This window comes from Nycticebus coucang, chromosome 2 (assembly GCF_027406575.1).
Source record: "Nycticebus coucang isolate mNycCou1 chromosome 2, mNycCou1.pri, whole genome shotgun sequence".
Classification (NCBI taxonomy): domain Eukaryota; kingdom Metazoa; phylum Chordata; class Mammalia; order Primates; family Lorisidae; genus Nycticebus; species Nycticebus coucang.
This window is the reverse complement of record NC_069781.1, coordinates 23545431-23567562: the sequence shown is the minus strand read 5'-3', so window position 1 is coordinate 23567562 and position 22132 is coordinate 23545431. Positions and strand designations below refer to the sequence as shown.

Below are 22132 nucleotides of genomic sequence, written 5' to 3'. Positions count from 1 at the left end.
TGTAACAAAACCAGGTTCTATCCTGAGGCCTTCTTGCCTTCCTGCACGGCCTTGGCAAAGTCATCTCCTCTTTCTGAGACTCAGTTTCCTTACCTATCAGTTAGGGATGAGCTGGACGCCTCTATGGTCTCCAAACCCTTTCAAGTCGTATGATGTTGATGATTCCTTCTTCAAATAGAATCTTCTAATATCTAAAGCAGAATAGTTGGCTGAGCTGGCCTGCCTTGGAGATCCATGAATCATCACGGAGTTGTGTATACAAATGTTTGAGTCATGGTGAGTGCCTGCTCACCATGTGCCTGTCTCTGGGCTAGGCATTTTAGGTGGCAGAGGGAAGCTAAACAGCAAACCAAGGTAGTGGTGGCAGTGGGACATGATGGCTCCACTGCCCTGGGACCCCTCAATAGGTTGTGAGTCTGTGTGGGAGGTTGATAGGTTGATTTCTCTGTGGGGCACCCCACCTCAATCCTGGGGTATTTAGGGGAAAGCCTGCAGATGGGCAATCCCTGGGGTATCTTCAAAACCACAGAAGATAAAAGGAGCCCAGAGGCACCCAGACAGGCCTGCCTAGAGTTCAAGCGTCAACAAGTAGACGGGATTAAACTCTGAACTTTTGATAGTTAGATTAGGAAACCTGGTTTACTTCCCCTGTGGGGATAGAATTAGCTTCTAAAGACCCCCTGCCAGTTCACCCAGCTTCTCTATCCAATCTTTCTGGAAAGTTGGGATTCTTTAACCCCATCTTTTGGCATTTTTACATTTTGCATATGCACCTTTGTTAGGAATCAATAAAAGCCTTCTGAAGAGGCCGGAGAGGGGCTGCTTTTTCTCCGTTTACTCAGCCTGAGTTAATGTAAGCCTTCTCTAGGCATTCTCAGGCATTATGTTTTAAACTGGTGTGAGTTAATTATTTTCAGTGTAGTTTTCCCAGTCTGCTTTCAAAGCAAGTTAGGGTTTGCATGCAAAGACACCCCCCCACCACCCCCGCCACAAGTCTGCAGTTCCACTGAGCCCTGCGCATTTGGGGCCAGTTCATGCCATAATAAGAAGGGGGGTGCAGAGTCCCTTGTATCCCATTTCATCAGCCACATGCTCTGGGGGCCTCCAAGAGGTGCTTGTGCTGAGCCCTGGAGTTTGACAATCTCTGAGCAAGGCAGTCTGTCATCCAGCCAGTCAATGAGTTTTTGTTGGCTCACTACCATGAACCAGGTGCAGGGAGGTTAGACTTCACTGCACCTGCAGCCAGAGATCATGTCCCAGCAGAGACTTGGTGACCTCTGCAGGCCCTCATCCCCCGTGACTTGAAGAATCTGCTTGGTGGAGGGGTGAGGCCCGAGCTGGCACTTGGGTTGACAGCTGAGTGCCCATCTGGGTCACCATCCACATCAGAAACCGTCCTGGCTCTGTGTGGGGAAGTGCTGAGCCGTAAATCTGTTTGTTCTCAGGTCTACTGTTTCTGGCAGCTCCTGCCCTACCTCACAGGGATCTTGGAACTTAGGAAGGCTGTGGAAATCTCATTTTTTCTGCCCTTTAAGAGCCTCTTAATCTTGGGCAAGACCCATTTCTCTCTCTGGGCCCCTGGATTCCAGCTCAGCCCCAAAGGCAGCCCCTACAGTGGGGGAGTGAATCAGATTACATCAAGACCCTTGAAGCTCTGGCTGTGGAATTAGGCATGCCCTTTCTGGTTACATAGCCAAGAACTTGTGGGACCCCCCCCCCCACAAACCTCAGTTTCCCTGTCTTGCACGTTGGCACATGTCCGGGAGCATGGCAAACAATGCTTACCAGGAAAGGAATTCTGAGAGTTGCAGGCAGCCCAGCCTGAGCTTCCTTGATGCTGTGTCATCCCCACAGGTCGAGTTTGCTGTCAGCCGGGTCCAGATGAATTTTCTGCACCTGCTCAGCTCCGAGGTGACACAGCAAATCACCATCCACTGCCTGAACATGACCGTGTGGCAGGAGGGCACAGGGCGGACTCCAGCCAAGCAGGCTGTGCGCTTCCGGGCCTGGAATGGGCAGATTTTTGAAGCTGGGGGTCAGTTCAGGCCCGAGGTGTCCATGGACGGCTGCAAGGTGACTTTTGGAGCCCCTCAAGGCTCCTCACGTGGGGACAAGTGGAAAAACTTGTTTTTGTTATAAGATTCTATCTAATGATTTTATACTAGAATGGATTAATGCGATATATATCTTTTATCTTTGTATAATAATTTTATAACAAGTTTATAAAAAATTATTTTTATTTATTTTCTTTTCTGGGAAATTTATGAACGAAGATCTGGGCTGGTAAAAATTCTACAGGCTGGTAGATCCCTTACTACTTGGAAGGCTGCTTACAAGAGGATATATTTCTTCTCTTTTCTCTGTCCTGTCCCTAGTCAGGCTAATTTTTTCTCTTAACATTTTTGGTAATTTTCAAATGCCCTGAATAGGGTGAGTTGTCAAAGGAGGGGAGACAGAAAGTTGTCAAAAGACAAAATACCAGTTTCACAAAATTAAATAAAACTGATGGCTTTGTACCCGTAGCACAGTAATTATGGCATTAGCCACATACATCAAGGATGGTGGGTTTGAACCCAGCCCAGGCCTACTAAACATCAATGACAACTGCAACACAAAAAATAGCTGGGCATTGTGGCAGGCGCCTGTAGTCCCAGCTACTTGGGAGGCGGAGGCAAGAGAATCACTAAAGCCCAAGAGTCTGAGTGCGCTGTGAGCTGTGATGCCATGTCACTCTACCGAGGATGACATAGTAAGACTCCGTCTCAAAAAAAAACCCTGATAATACACAGTATTTGTGGGGATTTGGGGAAACCAACACTATCCCATGAAGCTACTGGAAAAAATAAATCAGTAGAAGCTTTCTGGATAGCAGCTTTTATCTAATATACAGAGGGTGCCAAAAATATGCATATAATTTTTTTTTTTTTTTGAGCTAGAGTCTTACTTTGTTGCCCTCAGTAGAGTGCTATGGCATCATAGCTCACAGCAATCTCAAACTCTTGGGCTCAAGTGATCCTCTTGCCTCAGCCTTCCAAGTAGCTGACACTACAGGCTCCTCCCACAACAACTGGCTGTTTTTTGGAGACGGGGTCTCACTCTTGCTCAGGTTGGTCTCGAACTCCTGAGCTTAGGCAATCCACCCGCTTCAGCCTCCCAAAGTGTTAGGATTACCAGCGTGAGCAACTGCACCCAGCCTGCATACACATTGTAAGAAAGGAAAAATTCAATTAAAATTATAACAATTTGGCTGGGTTCAGTGGTGGCTCATGCCTATAATCCTAACACTCTGGGAGGCCAAGGCAGGTGGATTGCCTGAGCTCACGAGTTGGACACAAGTCTGAGCAAAAAGTGAGACCCCCATCTCTACTAAAAATAGAAAAACTGAGGCAAGAGGATGATACTCTTGCCTGGGCATGAGTATCCTTGGCTAGTGTGGTGGCTCATACCTATAATCCGAGACCCCATTTCTACTAAAAATAGAAAAACTGAGGCAAGAGGATCGCTTGAGCCCAAGAGTTGGAGGTTGCTATAAGCTATGACGCTATGGCACTCTACCCAGGGTGACAGCTTGAATCTCTGTCTAAAAAAGAAAAGAAAAAATTGTAATACTTGATATATACCAATAACAAAAGGTGAATACAAGTCATTTTTGACTGTTGCAATTATAAGAGGTGTTTAAAGTATATGCTCCATAATATATACTATACAGATAACATCCCTTATGGGCCACGCTGGTCTATCCAAAACCTTAGACATGCATCTGTTCTTTGAACCAGCAATTCTGCTTCTAGAATTTGTTCCAGAGAGATAATTAAGAACTGTGTACAAAGGCTCAGCTTATATCATCATAGTATTAAATAAGAGAGTCAAAAATTAGAAGTAATCTAAAATGTGCAGATATAGGTCATTACTACAGTGAAATACTACGTAGCCACTAATAATCGTGAGGAAAGGTTGGGGAGGCACACACTGGAGGACAGAAACCATGCTGGATATATGTGTGCCCTTTTCCCTCTACCCTCAGGTCCAGGATGGCCGCTGGCATTGGACACTCTTCACCTTCAGGACCCAAGACCCCCAGCAACTGCCCATTGTTAGTGTGGACAACCTTCCTCCTGCCTCATCAGGGAAGCAGTACCGCCTTGAAGTTGGACCTGCATGCTTCCTCTGACCTCTGACCTCTGACTTTCTGGCTCCTCTAGGCCTCATGGGGGAGGGAAGAGGAGGAGGCAAGGGGAGGATATTGAGGGGCCAGTGGCTCCAGGAGAAGCAGCTCCCCTTGCCCAAGGATTCTTGGGCAGACCCCAGCTGTTGTCTGCCCGGTAGAAGTGGGCGAGAGGGTAGCAGAGGACAGGGTGTCCTTGGGAACAATGAGTCCCAGCTTAGCCCCAAAGACCAACCAAAGAGCCAGCCAGAGCAAGCTGGACCTGCAACCCGCCTGAGCCCCGTGGCCTGTCTCCCAGCTCTGTGGCCACCCCTTCCCTTCCCAGCTTCCTGCCCAAAGAGCCCCACGTTCAAGCCAACTTGAGGGAAGGGGGTATCTCGTCAGCTGGTCCCTGCCTGGGAGCTTTTGATGTGCAATATTAGAAAGGAGACATGAAAAAAGGAGAAAAGGAAAGAAAGAAAGAAAGTATATATATATTATTTAAACAAAGAGAAGGTGTGTTACTATTTGCTTCACCTGGGAAAGAGGTGAGAGGATGAGGAGGAGCAGCCAGGAGTGGGAAGAGGCGAGATCCTCGGGGCTGGGACTGGCCACGTTTGCTACCTCCCACTGTGAAATCGCTGGTGCTCATAATTGTCTCTCATAGCATATGTGATGTTTTTAAGGAAAAAAAAAAAACCTCTTATTTAAGATTCTGAAGGTGCTACCATTTTTGCCACAGACTTTGAAGAAACTTTTTGATGTGGGGTATCATCCACATCTTTCTCTAGCCTCCAAATGACAAAAGTTGGGGGAATTTTTGAATTTTCCTAGCATCACCCTTGTGCTTATCTGGTAAAACCCAAAAATGCTAAGGATGAAGAAAGAAAAGAAAAAAAGAAAAATGCAAAAATAAATAATAATAATAATAAATAAATAAAAATCTTTAAAAAACAAAACAAAAAAATCCTACCAGAAACCAGAAGTAGAGAGATTTACCTTTTAATTTATGGACTTTGAAATGTCTGTCCTTTTGAGGCAGCAGGGAGGCCTGGGTATGAGGCATTTTGCATGGCCTTTCATGGCCCTGGAGGGAGGTTAGGCTTGCCTTGGGAGGCATCCTCTGAAGAGGTCCTAGGTGAAGCCTTGACCTTGAAGGATCCAATTACAAGAGCAGTGTTGGGTCAAGGCTGGCCTTGGAGTTGGAATATAAATGTCAAACCATCTCACGAAGCTGCGTCGCATCTCCAATGCCCTCACTTCCAGGATCCCATCCTTCTAAATGCCATCCCTGCTTTTTCATTGTCATTAGATTCTATAGAAAGCCACTGTCGCTAGCTCCGAGTGTAAATTTGGGCTGAGGGGAAAGAGTAATTATGGGAATCTCAGAGTTCAACACAAGCCAGTGCCCGAATTGGATTTCGAAGTTATTTTAACTATGAAATTATTTTTATAGAAGGGGAAAATTTTATGTGAAAATCTCTATTTGTGTATTTCTGTCCTAAAGTCATGTCTCTTCGGGAATTGGATTTGATTTTCATTATTTAATACCTCACTCTGGCCCAGCCCCACTCGGGGACGCTTCCTGTATTCCTCATCCTCCGCCCAGCCTGGACGCTGCTGCCCCACACCCTCTCCGTGGAAGTGCGTTCTTGTAGCAGCTTGGGTCTCAGTGCTCTGTCCCCTCCGCCACCACCAGTCTCCTCTGGCCTCTGTCTCATTTTTGGGTTTTTCTGCTGTCCTCGTTTATGTCTCTGTCCACGTCGATGTGTTAAAACCCCGGTGGGTTCCATTTCTCCTTTTCCCTTCTGGATTTTAAATAAATATTTAAAACTGAGGCAATGGAATGATGCGTCTGTGGCTATGTGCTTCTTCCTAAAGCTCGGACTTTCACTCAGTTTCGGGAGGTGGGAGGGGGTGGGAGGAAGATGTTCACAGGATGCCTGCCTTATGCCATAAAGAGTACCACAAACTAGGAGGATCCAAACAACAGAAATGTTTTCTCTCATCGTTCTAGAAGTCAGGAGTCTGAGATTGAGGTGTTGCTGGGGCTATGCTCCCTCCAAAGCCAATAGGGGAGGGTCTTTTCTTGCCTTTCCTGGGGCAGCACCAGGCCTTCCCTGGCTTGCAGGGACAGCACTTCAGTCTCTGCCTCTGTCGCAGGGCACTCACCCTCCCCTCCCAGATCGGCTCTCTGTTCCCATCTTCTTTTTATAAGGGTGCCAGTCAGACGGCATTAGGGCCCACGCTCATCTTCTCTTGATTACATCAGCCAAGGCCCTGTCTCCAAATAAGACCACATTCATAGGTACTGGGAAATAAAGATTTCAACATATTTTGGCGGGGGGCAGGGGAGGGAAACACAATTCAACCCCTCACACTTAGGGAGGAGGTACAGTGAGGCTAAAACAACCAATTTGTTATTATTATTATTATTGTGGTAGAATACACAGAAGACCATTGATGACGTTTGGTACAGTCACAGTGGCGTGCAGTGGTTATACCTTGATATGCCTAGGTATCCCTACCTATACTTTTTTAATATAGGTATGCTGCATGCAGTACAGTGGTGCACAAATATCACCACTATGTATATTTGTGTATCATTTTCATCATCCTCAAAGGAAACTTGTACCCACTCCCTCTTTCTCCCTGCCTCAATCCCTGGAAAACCTCCAATCTGCTTTTCTCTAGGGCTTTGCCTATTCCGGAATCATACAATACGTGGCCTTTTGTGACATTAGCTTCTTTCACTCAGCATAATATCAAGATTCATCCATGTTGCAGCTGGTAATCAGACTTCATTCCTTCTTATGGCTGAGTAGTGCTCCATGGTGTGAGTAGAACACATTTCATTTACCTGTTTGTAAGTTGATGGTCATGTGGGCTATTTTCCACCTTTGGGCTACTGTAATGCTTCAGAATGAGAACTTCCTGCCCATCAGATTCTTGAGAGAAGTCATAATAGTGCTGCCTTGGAAAAAGTGGGTGAGTGGGAGTTGGGAGAGAGGGTTGCCAAATTTATAAAAATATAGGATTCCCAGATAAATTTTAATTTCAGATAAACAATAAATACTTTTTTAATATAGGTATGCTGCATGCAATATTTGGGATGCTTTAAAAAAATGTATTTGTTATTTATCTGAAATTTAAATTTATCTGGGTGCTCTGGCCTGGGACCCTGATTTCCTGGCCCTTGTTTCAGACCTCTTTCTTCCTTAGCTTATTCCTTCTTCCCTGCAACGTTGAATGAATCAGAACTTTTCTGCCCTTCACTCAGGAAGGAGAAAGAACAAATAACAAGCCTTTTGTTTAAAAACTTGTGCTGAGTGTCCAGCTTATCTGTCCACATACAGCGTGGTCTTCTCTGCACATAGTTAGAAATGAAATGGAGACAGAATGGCCCATTTCCTGATGTCTACCCCCAAATATTGTCACACACACCCCAAAAGTTTTCCTGGCTGTTTGAGAATGCCTCTCATTTTGTACATGGGAATATTGAGTCACTTCACTGTCTGTTGTCCCCATAGAAAGCCCTGTGAGGGCAGAGGACACATTCTGTCCCCTGCTGTAGCCACAGAGCACTCACATTGCTCAGCACTTTTTGAGTAATTGGTCATCTTCATTTCCACTATGTGTGTATATCGACCACCTTCCCTGTGCCAAGTTGTGTGTGGACACTGTAGTGACAGGGACAGATCTGCACCTGAGTGGCTCTGAGTCTGGGGGAGGGGCTGGGCCTTGTGTAGTTAAGGGATTAGGGAGGAGGGAAGGGGCATAGTTGATAAAATCTCAGCAGGAATTCAGGAAATCCTGGGGGAGGACAGGTAGGAGATGACCCCTGGATTGGTCAGGGTTCTCCAAAGAAACCACCCACTAGGATAAATGAAGGAATTTGTTATATGGAATTGGCTCATGCAGTTATGAAAGCTAAGTCCCAAGATCTGCTGGCACCAAGCTGGAGACTCGGGAGAGTCAATGGCATAGTTCCAATCCAAAGGTTGGCAAGCTCAAGACCCAGGAACAGCCAATGTTTCAGTACAAGTCCAAGGGCAGGAAGAAAAAAAATCTACATCCCAGTTTGAAGAAACTCAGGTAGAAGGAATTCAGTCAGCCTTTTTGTTCTGTTTGGACCTTCTCCTGATTGGATAAGGCCCACCATATCAGGGAGGACCATCTGTTTTACTCAGACCACCCTCCTGAATGTTAATTTCATCCAAAACTGCCCTCATAGACACACCCAGAATAATGTTTAGCCAAATATCTGGGCACCCTGTGGCTCAGTCAAGTTGCTATGTAAATAAAATTAATTAAATCACACTCCCCATGCTGAGGCTGAAAGAGAATAAGTTAGCCGGAGGGGAAGAGCATCATGGAGGGAGGGCCAAGCACTTGCCAAGGCCAGCAACAGCAAGTGGCTCCGTGTGGCGCTACAGAGTGTAGTGTAGGAGGCTGGGTGCTGAGCTGGGAACAAGATAAGCCACAGGTTATGTAGAATAGCAGGGGTTTGGGTTGGCACACTGGCCCTGGAGCAGAACCACCCAGCAGGCAGACGGCTGATCTGGAAGGACAGGAGAGTGGTCTGCATTGTGGTTAGAGCTCTGGAGGCATCAGTGCCATCTGCATGGCTTAGAAGACAGAGCAGGGGATAACAAAGGCAGCAAGAAGTGCCAGAGGTGATGACAAGAAGCATCGTGTTAGAACTGTTACTCTAACAACTCTTGGCCTGGTCTCTAATCCCAGCTCGTCATTTGGGGCCTGGCCAGTGAAGATACTGGGGCCTATTCCCGGCAAAGACAGGTAGGAAGTTGTTGGGACGGAAGGTAGCTCTCCCTGAACCGGCAGCGCCCATAGTTCCCAATTTTCCATTGCACAACTGTCAGGAAACAGCCTATGTGGACTCACTAGGCTGAGCCAATTCCCGGGGAAAGCCCAGGCTGGCCTGTGTTTGCTCTGTACACAATGAATCAAGCCCCGGTTGTGGACAGTCACACCCCCCAATGACCAGCAAGCAGCACAGTGTTGGAAAAGTGAGGGACAGAAGAACAAGAAGGGGAGAGACAGGGGTGGGTTCTAATTCCTGACTATAGGACATGGCCCTGGACAGGTAGGCCATTCATTCCTTCTAGGCCTTAATTTCCCTTTCTGTAAAATGGGGATGATATGCCCTGTCCTGATTTCCCACCACAGAGAGGGCTATTTTTCAATAATAGTAGGATGAACTGCATGAAATGGAATGATATTCAATTGCTTTTGGACCTACATCATCCAAAAGTTTCATATGGTGCAATCCAATAACAGCACCATTCAGAAGAATGACTACAATTTTTTGCGCACTGATCATGCACCAGGTACCGTGTGGAGTATGATACATTTTCATCTCAGGCACAACCTAGTGAGAAATGTATTGTAACCCTGGCTTTTCAGATGATAAAAGTGATGTCCAAAGAGATTACCTAAGTTGCCCAACATCACAAAACAGGATTTAAATTTGAGCAAGTCTTTTTGGGTCTTTCCTCAGCCAGGAAACATTATCTCAGTGAATGTATTCTCTGTGGTTATTCATGAGGAAAGAGCTCAGTGTTCCTGGCTTTGACAAAGAAAGGCCAGCAAGTCTAAAGCCAGGACAGTGCACCACCAACATCCTATACTGCCCTGAGGGCTTTTCTGTCTCTTGCTCCTGCCAAACTTCTGTTGATACTGTGCCAGGGCCAGATGGATAGATAAGCCAGGGAGGACGGCTCAGAACCTCAACTCATAGAGGCACTCAAGGATCCCTGAGATGTAAGGAGATGGAAAAAACTGGACAGTGTCAGGGTGGGTTCTAAGTGCACTTGGAGGAATTACCTGGGGAGGTTCTTAATTGAAGAGTGAGACCCTCAAAGGGCATCCTGAGTGGCAGTGAGGACACGAAGGACCATTTACTCCTTCCTAGGAGAGGACTTCGTTGACTCACAGCTTGAGGCTTTGCTTCTGTTCACACTTCCCCAATGCCAGCTACCCCTGGAATTTCTGCACATGAACAAATGGAAGCCCATAGACTGTTGACCTAAGTACCCAAAAATTATAAATCAAAAGATTTTAAATAAAACTGACATTCTAAATCTAAGTTTTAGAAATTCAATTAGTTAATCTTTTTTTTTTTTTTTGAGACAGAGTCTCAAGCTGTCGCCCTGCGTAGAGATCCATGGCGTCACAGCTCACAGCAACCTCAAACTCTTGGGCTTAAGTGATTCTCTTCCCTCAGCCTCCCAACTAGCTGGGACGACAGGTGCCCACCACAATGCCTGGCTATTTTTTTGTTGTAGTTGTCATTGTTTGGCAGGCCCGGGCTAGATTTGAACCCGCCAGCTCTGGTGTATGTGGCTGGCACCCTAACCACTGAGCACAGGCATCAAGCCATCAACTAGTTAATCTTGTCCCAAAGTTTTGCACAGCTAAAAATTATTCACAAGGCTAGCATTCGACCTCTATTTGCCAAGGTCAAGTGTGTTGTGGGTGTGTGTGCGTGCGTGCACGCACAGGGATGTGAGCTAGTAGTGCATGATATGCCTCAGCAACCATGTGTAATTATTGCAAATACTGCCTATTTCCAACCCAGAAGGACCTCTTCAACCACACATTATACGAAAATGGACTTATAGTATTACTAGGAAAATAGGAGTTGATAATACAAGAATTCATTGCATTTATGCTGACAGAGAAGAACTAGAACATTAATTAAGTAGTCTTTTCTCTTATCCCTTCACTCAAATCCTCCCTGAACCCTAAAGCAGTGCCTGTATCCTACGTCAGTAGCAAACAGTATATAGAGAGAGAAGAGGGAGAATAAGAGAGTGTGAAAGAGAGAGAGATGTGGACCCTCTAAATCTCTGGACTCTAAGCAAGAGCCTAGTTGTCCGGGTCTGAATGTGGTGTTCAGCTGCTCTACAAAATAAACAGTGTCTGGAATGTGTCCCCATCATTTCATTCCTGGGCCACTGCACCAGCCTCCAACTACTCTCCCAAGGCTGTTCTCCCCACTCTTCCCATGCAGACAGATAGAGCGATCTTACTAAAGAGCAAATCTGATTATGCACACCCCTCACCCCACTTCAAATCTTCAAATTTCTTTCTCTCAACACCTCTTAGAGTCCAGCAAACTCCTCAGCCCTGGTTTCTGTGCCCTGCAGGCTCAGGCTCCTGCTAATCTTAACACCATCAAGTCCAGACACTCTGACCCAAGAACATGTTCCAGCCCCATAGAACTTCTGGTTCCCTGACTGATATACATTATACTCTCTCCCCTCCAATCACCTCCAATCATTGTTTCAAGCCTCAGATTAGACAATGCCAATTCAAAAAATAAAATGAGCTGGGGGAGGAAGGAAGGAGAGAAGGAAGGAAAGAGGAAAATTCCAGTTTTGACAAGGAGATAAAAAAAGAGACTCACTTGTGCATTGCCATACAGGCACAGCATTCAAAATTATTATTGTTTTTGGGACAGGTGCAGTGGCTCACAACTGGGAGACTGAGACCAGAAACACACTTGCGCTCAGGAGTTCAAGATCAGCCTGAGCAGGAGGGAGACCCTGTCTCTACTAAAAGTAGAAAAATTAGTCGAGTGGTGTGGCAGGTGCCTGTAATCCCAGCTACTTGGGAGGTTGAGGCAGGAGGATCCTTTGAACCCAGGAGGCTGAGGTTGCTGTGAACTAGGCTGCTTTCACAGTACTCTAGCCTTGGTGACAGAGCAATACTCAAAAATAAAGAAAGAAAGAAATATTATGATTGCTTTTGGATTTTTCATGGTTTTTTTCCTCTGGGAGGAAGATTTTTTTAAACATCAACTTTGTTGAGGTAGAATAGATAAAATGTACACATTTTAGGCTTACAATTCAATGAGTTTTGGTAAGTCATATACGTATGGATGTAACCACCACCACAATGGAAATGTAGAACGTTACCATCTACTTCAGAAAGTTCTCTCATGCCCTTTCACCATCAAATCATCCTCCTTGCCTCAGGCAACCGCAGATCTGATTTCTAAAATTATAGATTCTTTTGGGGTTGTTCAGCAGCTTGGCATTAATGGAATTGCAGAGTAGGCGCTCCATTATTTCTCGTTTCTTTCACTGGGCATAATGCTTTTGAGATTCATCCATGTTATATGTACCAGTGGTTCATTTATTTTTATTGCTAAGTAACACGCCTTTGTATGAAAATGCTGCCATTTGTTTTTCCATTTTCCTGTTGATGGATGTTTGAGTTGTTTCTAGTTTTAGCTAATTTGCATAATGCTGCTATGAACATTAGTGTCCAAGTCTTTATGCATGACACGCACTTTTCTTCCTCCTGTGTGGAAATTTTAGAAGGCAGCTTGGGTACTCTCTGACATATCAGAGGAAAAATCGCAACAAAAAATGCTATAAGCATACTTGTAAAAAGGGATATGATTAAGTTAGACTATAGTAAATGAATGAAAAGGTAAGCATTCACTAAATTTTTAACTCCAGACTCCACTGAAACACGAATCATTCAAATCGTATGACATGGATGAGAACACGGAAGTGTAAGCATATCATAATGATACTTTTTGAAAGTGTCTTTCGTATGGATAAAGACTTGCCCCTTCAGATAGAAATGCAAACAGGCAGTAGAATCGTTAGCCCCACAGCATTCACCTGGTGTCCACTGTGGGCTGGACCCTGCTGTAGGATTGGGCATGTGTTGACAGAGAGGCAAGCTCCACACTCAGATGGCAGGGATCAGGGACAAGAAGAAGACCATTTCCTCTTTCAAATGTCTGAGATTGGGAAAAGAGACTCAGCTTGAATGCCCCTTTTTGGGAATGTGCCTGCCTCTGGGGCTTGGTTGGGGCCCTACTGAACTTTGGCTCTTGCACAGTTGTTACCACATTCAGTGGAATTGGATCTATATTTGCCCCCACCTCAGCCCCACCCCTGTGCACACATCCTGCATGAGCCTGGGGACTCTCTAAGGTGTCTTTGGCACGTGATTTACGGCTGGGTCCTGAGAAGTCTTTGTGCTCAATGAGACAGGAGTTGGATGAAAACATGAGAGATTGCAGCATGAGAGCCCTCTATTGAAATCCATGGACTCACAAATGTCAACTAACATCCCTCCAGCCCCACACCCACTATGGCCTTGAATAAGCCAAACACGAGGCTTTTGTAACCTCTCCAGGTCAGGAACCCAGATTTGGAGGCTCTACCTTTGAGCTGGCTTTAAGGGCAGTTTTTGTGCAAAGCATTTCCCAAGCACTGACAGGATTGTGTCATAGACACAAAGCAAACCCTTGCTGGGCACTGGGGGCCCGCCCACAGCTTGCTATAAATGTCGCTGGGCCCTCCAGCCACCAGCTCTGCCTGGCTCTTGCTGCCTCCTCCACTCAGCATGGCGCTGCCTTGGGTCCTTGCAGTCCTGAGCCTCCTGCCTCTGATGGACGCCCACAGCCCAGTGTGTGCTAACCTGACAGCGGTGCCCATCACCAATGCTACCCTGGACCGGGTGAGCACCTGGGCCAGAGCAGCTGCCTCCCCTTTCTGGGCTTCCCTTTCCCTGCCGGCTATGGCCAGGCCCCTGCTCCTGGCTCTGATCTTTCTTCTGCTGGGGTCTTGGGGTGAAATTCCTACCAGCCCTGCTTTCAAACTTTGCTGCCTCCCTTCAGAGTTTCACAGCAGGGACGTTCTTTGTTGGGCATGAAGGGGACTGATGACTGATCCTCAAGGCCAGCTCCTACATGTGCACTGTCCACTGGGGGCCTAAGTCTCTTCGTTTGCAAAACAGAAGGAGAGATGTGTCTGAGTCTCGTCTTGGCTGACTGTCGAGGCTTCAGCATCAAGCCCCTCTCACCTGCTCCTTCCTTCCTCATAGGTCTCTGGCAAGTGGTTTTACATTGCTTCGGCCTTACGAGAGCCTGAGTATAAAAAGGCATCTCTGGAGATCTCAGCAGACTTCTTTTACTTTGCTCCCAACAAGACGGAGGATAAGATAGAACTCAGAGAGTACCAGACCGTGTGAGACCCCCACCCCTGCCTGCCCCAGCCTCAGCTTCTGGCTTCTACTCCTAGAGACTGGAACCCAGCAAGTCCCTCCCTCTTCCTAGCCATGGCCTTCTCAACTGTGGGATGGGGAGGGCTGACTCTAATCTCCACCTGACTCTTGCCCTTGGTCTGTGATGGGCAGTTTTCTACATCTCCTTGACTGTTTCATTGTTTTCCTTCCACCTTCTGCCTGGCTTTAGCAATGATAAGTGCGTCTATAACTTCAGCTATCTGAATGTCCAGCGGGAGAATGGGACTATCTCCAGATACGGTGAGAGGCGGCCCTCTGGCAGGAGGGTCTACCCTGTTGAATGGGGTGGGTTGGCTAAAGGAAGGGGTTGGGACGAAGAACTTGAGGCTTTAGGCACAAAGAATACACAGGACACAGCCACTTCTAGCTCCATGATTGCAGTGCCCCACCACTGCAATAATCACAGTAATAACCATCAATGTTTTTGAGCTCCTACTATATGCCAGGCACTGTCTGACCCACTTAATACTCACGAACGACCCTAAGAACACACTGCAATAATCAGATAAACAGAAGAGCTGAGAGTTGTTTTTCTCAGGTTGTTTCCCTGAGGCCACACAACTTGTGTTTCAACTAGAACAGAAATCCAAGGCTAGCTCCAGACCTGCCTCTCTCTCAACCAATCTTTGAGATCCTCAGGAAGCTAAGAGTGGAGCCCATGTGTTGGGCATGTGGTGACTTTACCTATGTCCCCACCGTCACTGCAGAGATGGCACATGGTAGGGGCACACAAAGGCTCATGGAACTGAGCAACACCATTTTTCAGCCTGAAGCTCCTCTCTGGGCTCCATTTCCCTCATCTGTAAAATAGGGAGAAAGATCCTGCCAGCTACAGTCTACAAGAGGCTCCTATGATCCCACACACCTGAAGTGCTCAGCATGTGGCCTGGCGCACAGCAGGGGCTGGGAACTGTGTGGCCCTGGGCACGCCCACACTTCCTCACCAGTGAGATGGGGACTATTGTGCCATCTCACGTTCTCACCCAGAGGTTCTTTTCTCCTTCAGAGTGGGGCAAAGAACATTTTGCTCAGCTTGTGCTCCTCAGGGACCCCAAGACCTTCGTCTTTGCCTTCTTCCTGGAAGATGAGCAGAACCGGGGACTGACCCTCTACGGTAGGCGTCCTTGGCACCCTGAGCTCCCTCCCCACCCAGGCCTTGCCCCAGGCTCACCCACCCCTGGAGCTGAGCCCCTGGGACCCCAGCCCTCCCTGGCCTCTCTCCTGGGCCCTGCAGCATGGTCACCCAGCCTCCCACTCTCCTCTGCAGCTGACAAACCGGAGGCCACAGAGGAGCAACTGGAGGAGTACTATGAAGCACTCGCCTGCGCCGGCATGTTGAAGTCTGAAGTCGTGTACACTGACTGGAAAAAGGTAAACACAAGGGATTGGACAATGCTCGCCCCGTCCATTGCCCCACCCCTCTGGGCAACATAAGAGGCCCAGAGAGGGAAAGCTGCCAGCCAAGGCCACACAGCAAGGCACCTGCCTCACCCCAGCTGAGCTGCACAGAGGCCCAGGGGTGGTGGATGAGAGCCCAGGGGAAAAAGTCCCTGCAAAAGCGGGTAGGACCCTGCAGCAGGTGGGGGATGTGGAAGGCTAACAGGAAGAAGCAGCATGAGCTGGGGGGTGGTGGAGGGAGTGGGTGGAGAGACACCTGGGGAGTCACTATCCACAAAGCTTCCCACACTCCAGGCTGTTACCCACAACGCCCCTCTCATTTTTAATACCTGTGTGGCAGGGAATTGGTATTGTGGTTTTCAGTGTCATCCAAACTGCCCCAAGTCCAGGACCGTATCTCGATTATTACTATCAATGAGAATTACCTGTGGTGATGATCTTCCTGAAACTTTTATTTAAACCTGTGTTAAATGAAAGGCTTTCCTTGGTGGTATCTGTGAAATCGCAGAGCTGATGAGCTGCTTATACTTTTCTTTTGATAAATGTGAAATACTTTCATAACTATTAAAATAAAAATGTCTTCCTATTCATTTGCCACCTGAGGTTATCTCCCATGACCACTGGTGGTGTCAACTGTCCCATCTCTGGCCCCAGGGGCCTGGGAAAGGGCTTATGAACACAGCCACTGGGGTCAGCTCATCTGGCCCACAGCCTGTGCTCCCATTGACCTGCTATGGGGCTTCAGGTGGGTCACATGGCTGCCCTGAGCCTCAGTGACATTATCTGCGAATTGGGGGTGGTAGTAAGGGGCCCAGGAGCGGCGGTGTAAGGGCCTGGCAGGTCATAAGTGCTTAGTAAGTGCCAGTTGGTTTTAAGGGTCTGATCTCCTATTTTAGAGGTGATAAGCTGAGGCTCAGAGAGGGAAATGATTTGCCCAAGATCACCCAGCTGGGAAGTGGCAGAGCCACGGCTGTGGGCCCAAGTTGGGCTGGTTCCCCAGGTCAGAGTGCATTCCATCCCCCCCCTCCAGAAGGCTACTACCGTTTCCCCATTACTTTGTCATCCCCCGCCCCACTACCTTCCAGGATGTGTGTGAGCCGGTGGAGAAGCAGCACAAGAAGGAGGAGGAGGAGAGGAGGAAGGAAAAGGACCCCAAGGAGGATACAGCCTCAGGGCAGGACCTCGGGGATGCAGCCCGCCCTTCATGACTCCTCTCCTCCCCCCACTTGTATCAATAAAACATCTGCATTGGAATAGCCAGGTTGTTAGCCATGTATTCATTTGCTCATTCATTCATTCATTCATCCATTCATTCATTCACATTGAAGCCTGCACTGAGTTGAGTGCTGCTGGGAGATGGGTAAGACCATATTCCTGGTTGGAAGAGCCTCTCCTGTAATACCCGGCACATGGGGTGGACAGTGACGGGCACAACATACCGTGGTAGCCCAACACAGGGATGGCTCCTTATAAATGGGTAAGTCTGGGAAGTCTTCCTGGAAGGGGCACCTGAACCAATCTAGAAAGATAAGGAGCTGATGAACCCGCTGCTCCTGAACACGATGTATCCGATCAAAGTGCACGTTAACGGATGCATCCTTCCCCTCCAACACCCATCACTGCTCTGTGCTGGGAACACTCAACAGCACACTGCACCCCATGTGTATGTACATTATGTATTGATTTGAAATAACAAAAGCTCCCCAGAGTGAATTTCTAAACTGAGACTACTGTTAAGACCTTAATCCCCTACAGAAAAATTGTAATACAACTTTAGTCATTAAAACAAAAAACCCACTTGCTGTTCCTGCCGCAATCAAGGACACGAGAGGACATATTTGAGGAAAGCTGAGGCAGAGGAAGTCAGCTTCATAGGATGGGGAGTGGATACAGGTGGGGAGGATTGGCATGCGGTGCCAGTGTGGCCATCTAGGGAGGTGAGGGGGGTGGGGCCAGGCTGGAGCAGGAAGGCTGCTGTGGGCACCCCAGCAAGGGGGGACTGCCTGGGCCAGGGCAGGGCTGAGCAAGACTTGGGTGATGCAGAGGACTTGGGGCTCAGGTCAGAGGGTCTGGTGGGTCCGTGGGCATGTCCTCAGGGAGCTCAGCTGATAAACCCAGGAGACAACACACATGTAGGGGTGAGGTTGGGCCCTAGAAACCAGCTGACATCTGCAAATGTGCCTGGAGCCCTTGATATGGAGTCTCGCTCTCAGTGGGCAAGGGAGGGCGGCCTCCACCATATCAGAGGGGTCCATGATCAACAGCCTCTTGTCACGTGTGAGAGGTGGCACTATTGGAGGGGCACGAAAGTAGGGGTTGAATTGTTCAGGCACTTCTGCATGCGCGCAGCTACCTGTGCTGTCCAGAGAGACAGGACAAGCCCAGTGTCCTGCCCAGGTCCTCACGTACCACCACCTTCTTGCCCCGCTACCAAGAGCCGAGCTCTATAGGGCCCAAGACCCCAGCACTCTGTTCAATGCCTGGGGCTGCTGCTGTGCCCACAGCAATGAGGCTGGGACATGACCCTGGGCTTTGGGCTGATGTCCTGATGTCCTCAGAACACAAGCACATGGAGTGGCCTCTGGGCACCCAGAAGGGCGTGGACCTAAGGCCCAGAAGTGACAAGAAATCCATTGAAATTCCATTTCACTTAGACTTTCAGCTAGATTGAAGGGAATCTGCTGAAAAATAAAATAGGAGTGAGTTGCGGTAGGCAGGGAGGAGGGAGAGGAGAGGTGGAAGAGGTGGAAGAAAAAAGCCAAGAGAGGAAGAAAAAGGAGTTGGAGAGAAAAAAATTCATGGAGCCATGGGGAGCAAAAGCTGTGCCCAGTGTGAACTTAGGAGCCAAAAACTCAGGCTCTCCCTGGAAGCAAGCTTGAGCAGAGGGCCCAGTGGAAACTCCCTCTGCTCAGTGAAATGGGGGCACAGCGGGAGTCTGGGGGTGGACTGTGTGGAACAGGACATGCTGAGTCCTTTGTGCAGGGACCCAGGTCCAGCAGGTGCTCAGTAAATGACAACTGTTGTTCACTATTAAAAGGAGCACTGGAAAGTGAGTCCAGGCATATGCTCTGTGGACACTAACATGCTGCGGGTCTCATAACATCTCTGGCCTCAGTAAAAAGGGGCTTTTCCAGACAGCCCCTCCTTGCAGGCCTCTCCAGTGGAAAGATTTATGGCTCTGAGATAGATAGGCAGACGGAAAGCCTGAGACAGAAGTCACCAGAGGGAGGCAGGCAGATCCTCTGATAGGTCCCTCGTGGGGGGGCTTGGCTGGGTGTCAAATGATCCACCCCACAAACTTGACTTCAGAAATCAAAAGCTAATGACACACACCACAGACACGAACAGCTTTGGGTATTTTTTTCTTTTTGCCTCCTTTTTTAAAAAAGATCAACATTCATTCTTCATTTGTTCTTGTAACGAAAATAGATTTTTAAATGCCTCAAATATACAAATATCATTGGTGCACACACATTCCAGAAATGCTGAGGTACGTGCTGCAACGGGGTGGGGAGCAGGAGGCAGCCTGGCCTCACGGCTGCAGATTGTGCCTGGCAGGTAGCTGGCCACTAGCAATGCCACTTAGATCTGGAGGTAGGGGGGCCCAGGGCCTTGGGTTGAGGTACTGAAAGGGCCCTCTCCAGCCTGTCCCCATCCCAGTAGGCCTGCAGGAAAGGCCTCTGCCATCGTGGAGAAGCCAGGTGTGCCACATTGGGACCCTGACATCCTAAAATGCCCCACTAAAATACCACCAGTCACTAGGAGAAAGGTCTTTAGCCACGCCCTTTCCAGAGATGCCTGCTCCAGAGTGGCTGTCCCACGTGAGGGACAGTTAGCTCCCAAACTCTAGACCTTTCCTTTCTTATCTGGCCTCCTATGGAGGGTCCAAGATCAGGAAAATTCCCCATTTTAAAACAAATATGTCCATCTGTATAAAATACCTATTATTAGCTGAGGGGAATAAGAACAGGACTAGATGAGACTGCCAGAGGGGCCATCTGGGCTGAGGGTAGCCTTGGTACCAGTGTCTCCACCAGGGGGCTTATGGCTCTGGCAAGTCACTTTGATGACCAGCCGACACCGGCTCCACTCAGACAGTGGGACTGAGCAGGCCAGGCCTGTGATGGAGGGAGACACCCCTGGTGAGGAACAATGCAGCCTTCTGGGCCTCAGTGGCTCCAGCCATCTCCTGGCCCTCTGCCCAGCCATCTGTCCCTGGGCCTCCAGTGAGTCAGAAGAGACAGGAACCCCGTAGGCTGCGAGCCTGGCGCAGGTCGGCAGACAGTGAGCGGCTCATCTGCTTGGTGGCAGAGCGGACGCTCTCAGCAGCCTGGACGGCCTGGCTCAGGGCCCTGTTGAGGTCCTCCAGGTCATCCAGGTCAAGTTGGATGGAGCGCCGGTGTCCTCGGGCTGGCCGGGATGAAGCTGAGGGGGCTGAGGTAGGTCCTGTGGCTGCGTAGTACCTGAGGAGAGAAGTAAGCATGCTCACTAACCCCGGAAGAGCTGGAGTGTGGCCCCGGCCGGGCCATTGGCCCTAGTTCTCTAGGTCTCAGTTTCTTTACCTCTAAAATGGGAATTATAAGCACACGTCAAGGGATTTACTGGAAAGATGAAGGAGAGGCACACACATGAGCGCCTGACCCAGAACCAGTGTTCCAGGACAGTTGGCTTAGCCTATCTGCCAGCCAGTGTGCTGGGCTCTGGGGAGGCAAGGAAATAAGCAAATGTGGACCCCTGCAGCTCATCAGAAGCCAGATCTCAGGGAGCCCAGGATCACCCCAGGCTTAGCAGCAAAGCCCTTTACTGGGCCAGGCACAGTGACTCACAACTCCCTAGCACTCTGGAAGGCCAAGGCAGGTGAATTGCTTTAGCTCAGGAGTTTGAGACCAACCTGAGCAAGAGCCCACACTGCCTCTACTAAAAATACAAAAACTAGGCAGGCATTGTGGTGGGTGCCTGTAAGTCCTAGCTACTCCAGAGGCTGAGGCAAGCGGATCTCTTGAGCACAGGAGTTTGAGGTTGCTGTGAGCTATGACGCCATGGCATTCAACCCTGGGTGACAGAGCAAGACTCTGTCTCAAAACAAAACAAACAAAAAAAGGCCCCTTCACTGGAGAGGCAATATAGGAGTCCCATTTGCCAAGTGTGGGCTGCTGGAGAAGGTAATGTTATTAAGATTCTGCAAGAGTGGGAGGGTCTGGTTCCATTTATCCAGGGTACTAGGGGGAAGGGTGTCATTCCCAGCCTGGGCCTGCAGGAATATGGGGTCTGTTTTAAAGTGCTGGGGGAGTGCACTGACAAGCCATGAGATGAAGCATAAATTTCCTTAAGAAGTGACTACCTCATTCATCAGGGCTACTACATTTAGGGTTCAAAGAAACCAGCACTGGGCAAGATGGGGTGTGGCCTGTGTGTTGTTGAATAAAGTGTGTGTGGTAGGGAGAGGGGGGATGAGGAAGTATTTGCCTAAATAAAGCAGGAATGTGTTTAGGGGGACCTAGCAGAGTCAGTCACTGGCATCTTGCTTGGCACACTGTAGACTCTGGTCTCATTCTGAGCCCCCACATTTTACTTTGCATTATTGTATGGTGTGTAAAAATCTATTGGCTAAGATCTGAAAAGATATTTCTCCAAAGAAAATATGCAAATGGTAAACAAGCAGGTGAAAAGACGCACATTATTGCCATCAGGAAAAAAGTCAGAATCACATGAGATGCCACTTCTCATACCTCACCTCCACTAAGATGCAAAAAAGACAGACCCATTCGATTCCAAGTGTCTATGTCTCTGTTTTTGTGCCAGTACCATGCTGTCTTGAGCACTATGGCTTTGTAGTACAGACTAAAATCTGGTATGCTGATGCCCCCAGCTTTATTTTTATTACAGAGAACTGCCTTAGCTATACGGGGTTTTTTCCGGTTCCATACAAAACGCAGAATCATTTTTTCCAAATCTTGACAGTACGATGTTGGTATTTTGATAGGAATGGCATTGAATAGGTAGATTGCTTTGGGAAGTATGGACATTTTAACAATGTTGATTCTTCCCATCCATGAGCATGGTATGTTCTTCCATTTGTTAATATCCTCTGCTATTTCCTTTCTGAGGATTTCATAGTTTTCTTTATAGAGGTCCTTCACCTCCTTCGTTAGGTATATTCCTAGGTATTTCATTTTCTTTGAAACTATGGTGAACGGAGTTGTGTCCTTAATTAGCTTCTCATCTTGACTGTTATTGGTGTACACAAAGGCTACTGACTTGTGGACATTGATTTTATATCCTGAAACATTACTGTATTTTTTGATGACTTCTAGGAGTCTTGTGGTTGAGTCTTTGGGGTTCTCTAAGTATAAGATCATGTCATCAGCAAAGAGGGAGAGTTTGACCTCCTCTGCTCCCATTTGGATTCCCTTTATTTCCTTGTCTTGCCTAATTGTATTGGCTAGAACTTCCAGCACTATGTTGAATAGTAAAGGTGACAGAGGACAACCTTGTCTGGTTCCAGTTCTAAGAGGA

General features: G+C 48.0%; 3 protein-coding genes across 11 annotated transcripts in view; 2 read left to right on the top strand and 1 right to left on the bottom strand.

Annotated features, from left to right (window-relative positions):
• Positions 1-5990, top strand: part of COL27A1 (collagen type XXVII alpha 1 chain) — a 137319-nt gene extending 131329 nt beyond the window's left edge. For all 4 annotated transcript variants that reach the window (XM_053564874.1, XM_053564883.1, XM_053564864.1 and 1 more), the window contains 2 exons: positions 1855-2073; positions 4025-5990. In XM_053564874.1, the coding sequence (XP_053420849.1) occupies positions 1855-2073; positions 4025-4171 (366 nt within the window). In that variant the 3' untranslated portion in view covers positions 4172-5990. The remainder of the gene's footprint in view (positions 1-1854; positions 2074-4024) is intronic.
• A 7503-nt stretch (positions 5991-13493) lies between these two features.
• On the top strand, positions 13494-16872 carry ORM1 (orosomucoid 1). The gene is made up of 6 exons (XM_053578614.1): positions 13494-13651; positions 14018-14160; positions 14388-14458; positions 15225-15332; positions 15486-15589; positions 16702-16872. The coding sequence occupies exons 1-6, from the start codon at positions 13538-13540 to the stop codon at positions 16822-16824; spliced, it is 663 nt and encodes a 220-aa protein (XP_053434589.1). The 5' UTR covers positions 13494-13537; the 3' UTR covers positions 16825-16872.
• Positions 16873-18971: 2099 nt separating this feature from the next.
• The window catches only part of AKNA (AT-hook transcription factor), a 64693-nt gene continuing 61532 nt past the window's right edge, over positions 18972-22132 (bottom strand). For all 6 annotated transcript variants that reach the window (XM_053564829.1, XM_053564810.1, XM_053564835.1 and 3 more), the window contains one exon: positions 18972-20079. In XM_053564829.1, coding sequence (XP_053420804.1) covers positions 19848-20079 — 232 coding nt within the window. In that variant the 3' untranslated portion in view covers positions 18972-19847. The remainder of the gene's footprint in view (positions 20080-22132) is intronic.